This window comes from Malurus melanocephalus, unplaced genomic scaffold, assembly GCF_030028575.1.
Source record: "Malurus melanocephalus ecotype Western Australia unplaced genomic scaffold, MMel_1.1 scaffold_966, whole genome shotgun sequence".
NCBI lineage: Eukaryota > Metazoa > Chordata > Aves > Passeriformes > Maluridae > Malurus > Malurus melanocephalus.
This window is the reverse complement of record NW_026624198.1, coordinates 11,223-17,543: the sequence shown is the minus strand read 5'-3', so window position 1 is coordinate 17,543 and position 6,321 is coordinate 11,223. Positions and strand designations below refer to the sequence as shown.

The 6,321-nt window shown below is 43.2% G+C and overlaps 1 protein-coding gene across 1 annotated transcript in view; it reads left to right on the top strand.

Moving 5' to 3' along the window:
* The window catches only part of LOC130585801 (ATPase family AAA domain-containing protein 3-like), a 29,741-nt gene that overhangs the window by 16,234 nt on the left and 7,186 nt on the right, over positions 1-6,321 (top strand). The window contains exons 14-15 of the mRNA XM_057386434.1: positions 1,599-1,766; positions 3,022-3,151. Of these exons, the coding sequence (XP_057242417.1) occupies positions 1,599-1,766; positions 3,022-3,151 (298 nt within the window). The remainder of the gene's footprint in view (positions 1-1,598; positions 1,767-3,021; positions 3,152-6,321) is intronic.

The following is a 6,321-nucleotide window of genomic DNA, read 5'->3' as shown; positions in this document are numbered from 1 at the left end:
TTTCCATTTTTCTCCATTCTTTTCCATCTTTCTCCATCCTGAGCACACGATGGCAGGGCTGAAGTGACAGAGGTGGAAATGTCACTGTCCCCCCACCCCTGCTCTCTTTGTCACCTCCATGGGGACTCCCTGCACAGCACAGTTCAGCCAAAACCATTTCCTGGCTGTCATAACAAAGAAATGACCTTTTCTCCACCTTTCTCAAACAATATTTGATTTTTTTTTTACTGTGAACTTTACTCAGTTGTTAAACTTCTCTCTTCATGATTGAGCCAACAAGAAAAGTTGTCTCTGTGTGGGAAGATGAGGTTTTTAATGATGATCTCCCYTTAGTGAGGTTGGAATAAAACACTTGTTAGAGTAACCTCGTGACATTGAAATAAATATTCTGGAAGGTCTTCAGGACAAAAACAGGGAATTTTTTGACCTTGGGGTCTCTAGAAGCAATGCAGCTCTAACTGATAATTGCTTCTCTGTCACAGTGAGGTGCATGGGAAGATGTGCTTTTCCAAAATAAAGAAATTGCTGGAAAGCAAGGTGTTGAGCCTGCAAGAACCTTTGGGAAGAGAGCAAATCTCTTCAGAAATGAGACGTAGAGTTGCTCTATAAAGCTGAGTTTTATTATTATTAAATGATTGCAAGAATAAACACAATAAATAYTTGTGCTGCACATCAGGGCCAGGCAGGGGAATGGTTCTTTTTTTCCTCTGATGTTTTTGGGTGCTGTGGGTGCTTTGGAATGAGCTCTGATGTGGAATTCAGCCCCGATCTCAGCCATTTGAGGACACTGAACATGCCCTGGTGATTCATGCACCACTTTTTACTTCTGAGCAGCCTGATTGCTGCTCTGGGCAAGGAGGAGTCTCCCATCCATGAATGGGATTTATTGGGATCAGTGAAATGGGGCGTGTGAATGGGGCTGTTTGGGTGAAACCCCGAGGAGAGCCCTTCCTTCAGCAGGGAATTGTCACCAGCACAGCCAAGGATGGGGAATTGCTGCCTCCAACTTCCTAAAATCATTTTATGGGATATCTGACTGGCTGAATATCAGGCTGCATGTCAATCCTTCATCTAGGCAGGGCTTTGGGGAAGTCTTTGTTGGCAGAGGAGCCAAAATCTCAGCTTGGCTGAGTTATCTCCAAAAATGATGGTGAGAACACAGCCCCTTGTAGCCAGTGATTCAAACAGACAGTGAGARCATCAATATTCCAATAGCTGTGCTTAAAAACCCATTTTGGATTATTAGGCACTGTTAAACTGGTGACATCAATTAAAGCATTAAAGCATTGGCACGGGGAATAACATCATTACAAAGCAATTAAAAAAAAAAAGGATTTTCAGCTCCAAAATGCAGCTGGACCTGGACCTGTGGACACTTCAGATTGTTCCAAATAAACCAAAACATTTTAGTTTAGTCTGGTGCTTGAGATGCTCTTCAATCTGTTTCTAAGGAATCCAGGATTTTTTTTTTCAACTGATGAAACATCTTTGATCCCAACCCTGGCACTTCCCGATGTTCAGACGAGTTCATTGATTTTTATTTTTACAACCTTTTCAGTCTTTCCTTTTTTTTTAAATTTTTTTTCTCCTAATTCCAGGTTTATGCTTGTTTTAGCAAGCAACCAGCCCGAGCAGTTTGACTGGGCCATCAACGACAGGATAGATGAGATGGTGAATTTTGATCTGCCCCAGCTGGAGGAGCGCGAGCGTCTCGTCAGGATGTATTTCGACCGGCACGTCCTSAAGCCAGCCACGGAGGGCAAACAGTGAGTGCCCCTTTCAATTCTCCCATTTTGGGGATTTTTTATTATTTTACTGCTTTTCCTCATCCCTTTTCCTGTATATTTCTGTATATTCTGTCTATAAATCCACTCGAAACGAGCAGCACAAGAGTTGGAGACACCTCTTGCTATCATAATGAGAATCCCATAATTTTGTGCCGCCCTCTGTTGTGGAGGGCAAACAGTGAGTGCCCCTTTCAATTCTCCCATTTTGGGGAATTTTTATTATTTTACTGCTTTTCCTCATCTCCTTTCCTGTGGATTTCTGTATATTCTGTCTATAAATCCACTTTAAATGAGCAGCACAGGAGTTGGAGAGATGCCTCTCGATGCCATCCCAGAATTTTGTGCTGTGCTTTGTTGTGCCCTTAAGGAGGGCAAACAATTAGTATCCCTCACAGCTCTCCCACCATGGGGAATTCTCTTTCCTCTACTGATTTTCCAGATTCTATTTCTGTATATTCTGTCTATAAACCCACTCTAAACAAGCAGCACAAGAGTTGGAGACAYCTCTCACTATCTTAATGAGAATCCCATAATTTCATGCCATGCTCTGTTGTGCCCTTAAGGAGGGCAAACAGTGAGTGCCCCTCTCAACTCTCCCACTTTGAGAATTTTTATTATTTTACTGCTTTTTCTCACCCCTTTTCTTGTGTATTTCTGTATATTCTGTCTATAAATCCACTCGAAACGAGCAGCACAAGAGTTGGAGAGATGCCTCTCAATGCCATCCCACAATTTTGTGCCATGCTCTGTTGTGCCCTTAAGGAGGGCAAACAATGAGCACCTCTCAACCTCCCACCTTGCAGAATTCTCATTCTTTTACTGCTTTTCCTCATCCCTTTTTCTGTATATTCTGTTATAAACTCACTCTAAACAAACAGCACAAAAGTTGGAAATGCCTCTCACTATTTTGATGCGATGCCATCCCAGATTTTTGTGCTGCCCTTTGTTGTGCCCTTTAGACGGGCAAATAATTAATATTTCTCACAGCTTTCCCACCTTTTTTATTCTGTTGCTTTTCCTCATCCCCTTTCCTGTAAATTCTGTTATAAACCCACTCTAAACAAGCAGCACAGAAGTTGGAGAGACACTTCTCCCTATCTTTATAAGAATCCCAGAATTTTTTGCTGTGTTTTAGCCCGCCCTTAAAATTTCAGAGGCATTAATGGAAGCACCAAACTGTACGAATTCCCGTGGGGTCCCTCCATATCAACCAGAAGATTTTTGTGTTTTCCAGGAGGTTGAAGCTGGCCCAGTTTGATTATGGCAAGAAATGCTCAGAGATTGCCAGGCTGACCGAGGGCATGTCCGGCCGGGAGATCTCACAGCTCGCTGTGGCCTGGCAGGTGAGTGGGACTTTATTTTTTATTTGCCTTCCTTCCTTTATTTGCCCTTTTTGAAAGGTTTGAGGGTTTGATTTTAGTGTCTCAGCTCATCTGTCCCTGTGGATGTTTCATTTCTCCATTTCTGTGGGGTGGGTGTTGGAATATCAGCACTGTTAATTCCTCATCCCATAAATATGAACAGTTTGGGAAATCCCTGATGGGAAATCCCTGATGGAATTTAATTAAAGAAATGAGTTTGGAGTGAATTTGGACAGTCCATGCTGGCCACATTCATGAGCTTAAGAAGCTCAGCAAAAGTTCTGATGTTTTTACCCTGATTAGGGCACCCTTTGTCCCTCCTTTGTCCTAAAACACATTTTCAGTGCAACTTGAGTTATTAAAGAAACAAAACTAACTGGAAATGGAGCTACAAACAAMTAGGTAAATCTTCCCTACATAAAAATAAGAAAAGCACTCACTTGGAGTGCTATTATTCCCATGCTTACCAAGCTTTAGTGCTGGGTTTTTTTTGTTTTTTTTTTTAAATCAGGTTTTTCCCCTTGTTTTGTCACAGCTGCCAGTTTYTCCCTGGATTGTGTATTTTCATAAACTAACCTAGAAATATCAATTGAGGGAATGTGCTCCAATTTGTGTGTCATGGAACCTACTCATGTCAGCCTCCTTTCAGGGGTTGTAAAAACAAAGTGGCTTTTTGTTGGCTTTTTCAATTTTTAATGCAGTTTAGCAGCTCACAAACATCTTACAAAGTTGGTGCATTTCATTCCTCCTACTACTGGTTTTCCATCTTTGAAGGGACAGAAATATTTACCCTTTCTAATCTAAATTAATTTTAATTGCTAAATTAATTTTAATTGCTGTAGCCATGAGCTGAGGTCCGATTTGAGTGCTGTTAGTTTTTTATTTTATCCTTTGCTAGCACAAAGCTGGTTAATATTCTGATTTAATTTCAGTGATATTGAATCATATTTCAAAATATGTGCTGTCATCTGCCCCACCTCTGTGAAAGGCTTTGCTGCCAACTGTTTCCTGTAATAAAGAGTTGTGATAAATGATTCTTTGCTTTTTATCACCCCCTTATCACCAAGTTTGTCATCGCTCCCCTGGAATGACCTCAGCTTTTATCATTTCTCCTCTAAGTGGTGCTGAAGGAAGGGGAAAGGTGGGGGTGACTAATTCCCTGACAGCTTTTGGAGATGTTCCTCGTAGTGCCAGTGCTTTTAACGAGGTTTGATGTGAAATTGCAGCAGGAAGTTGTGCTCTTTTCTGCTCTCACAAACACTCAAAGGGCTTAAAAAGAAAAAAAAAAAAAACCACGCAGGAGAGGGTGGGCAGAAATAGCTGAGCTGCTTTGATGTAGAAGCTGCAAGAAATTTCATCTGTGTTAAAATTAAAGTTAAAATCAGAGTGACCTCGGTTTTTATTGGTCAGAAGGGGAGTTGATGTGTTAAGGGGTGGTGTCAGGGCAGCCAGGGACTGGACTTATGGATGAATTCCCTTGGGAAATGTGGGAGAGCTCAAGAATTGTTTCAAGCAGTGCCCTGGGAGCTCCCTGCCAGAGCTGCTGATCCTCTCTGGGTTCTTTTTCCCTCACTGGAATTTAGAATTTGGAGCTGGGAGCGACTGGAGCTTGGCTGGAGCTGCTGTTTGTGCCAGCTCTGAGGCAGGATGTGCCCCCTCTGCTTTTAGGATTCCTTGTGTGGGTAAAACCCCTCTCCAGGCAGGTGTTTTTCACTCTCCACCCCAAATCTCCCAGTGCTGTTGGTTTTTAGGCCCTGGGTCAGCACCGAGCACTCCTTGTAGGTGCCTTTGTGGCTGCTCTGGGCTGGCAGGATGAAGGTGCAGTAAAAAAACCTTCCAGGCAGTGTTATCCTAAAATTCCTGCCTATCCTAAAATTCCTGCCTCTTGTGCTGCAGTTAACAAACCTTTGGGGCAGTGTTATCCTAAAATTCCTGCCTCTTGTGCTGCAGCTAACAAACCTTTGGGGCAGTGTTATCCTGAAATTGCTGCCTTCCCGTGCTGCAGTTAATAAACCTTCCTGGGGAGTGTAATCCTGAAATTGCTGCCTTCCCGCGCTGCATTTAAACCTTCCTGACAGTGTTCTCCTGCCTGAAATTCCTGCCTCCCCACTCTCCTTCCTATTAACAAACCTTTCTGGGCAGTATTATCCTGAAATTGCTGTCTCTCTTCTCTCCTTTCTGTGCTGGAGTTAACAAACCTTCCTAAAATTCCTRCCTCCCTGCTCTCCTTTCCATTAACAAACCTTCCTGGGCAGTGTTATCCCAAAATTCGTGCCTTCCTGCTTTCTTTTCCATGCTGCAGTTAACAAACCTTCCTGACACGTTTTCCTGAAATTCCTGTCTTCCCATGCTGCAGTGAACAAACCTTCCAGGCAGTGTAATCCTGAAATTCCTGCCTCCCTGCTCTCCTTCCCATTAACAAACCTTCCAGTGTTATCCTAAAATTGCTGCCTTCCCATGCTGCAGTTAACAAACCTTTGGGGCAGTGTTATCCTGAAATTTCTGCTTTCCTGCTCTCCTTCTCGTGCTGCTGTTAACAAACCTTCCTGACAGTGTAATCCTTAAATTCCTACCTCCCTTCTCTCCTTTCAATGATTCAGTTAATAAACCTTCCTGACACGTTTTCCTGAAATTCCTGCCTCCCTTGCTCTCCTTTCTATGCTGCACCTTCCAGGCAGTGTTATCCTGAAATTGCTGCCTCTCCTCTCCCTCCCGTGCTGCAGTTAAAAAACCTTCCAGGCAGTGTTATCCTGAAATTCCTGCCTCCCTGCTCTTCTTCCTGTGCTGCACCTTCCTGACAGCATTCTCCTGCCTGAAATTCCTGCTTTCTTGCTCTCTTTCCCATTCACAAACCTTCCTGACATGTTATCCTGAAATTCCTGCCTCCCTGCTCTCCTTCCCATTAACAAACCTTCCAGTGTTATCCTAAAATTGCTGCCTTCCCATGCTGCAGTTAACGAACCTTTGGGGCAGTGTTATCCCGAAATTTCTGCTTTCCTGCTCTCCTTCTCGTGCTGCAGTTAACAAACCTTCCTGGGCAGTGTTATCCTGAAATTCCTACCTCCCTTCTCTCCTTTCAATGATTCAGTTAATAAACCTTCCTGACACATATTCCTGAAATTCCTACCTCCCTTGCTCTCCTTTCTATGCTGCACCTTCCAGGCAGTGTTATC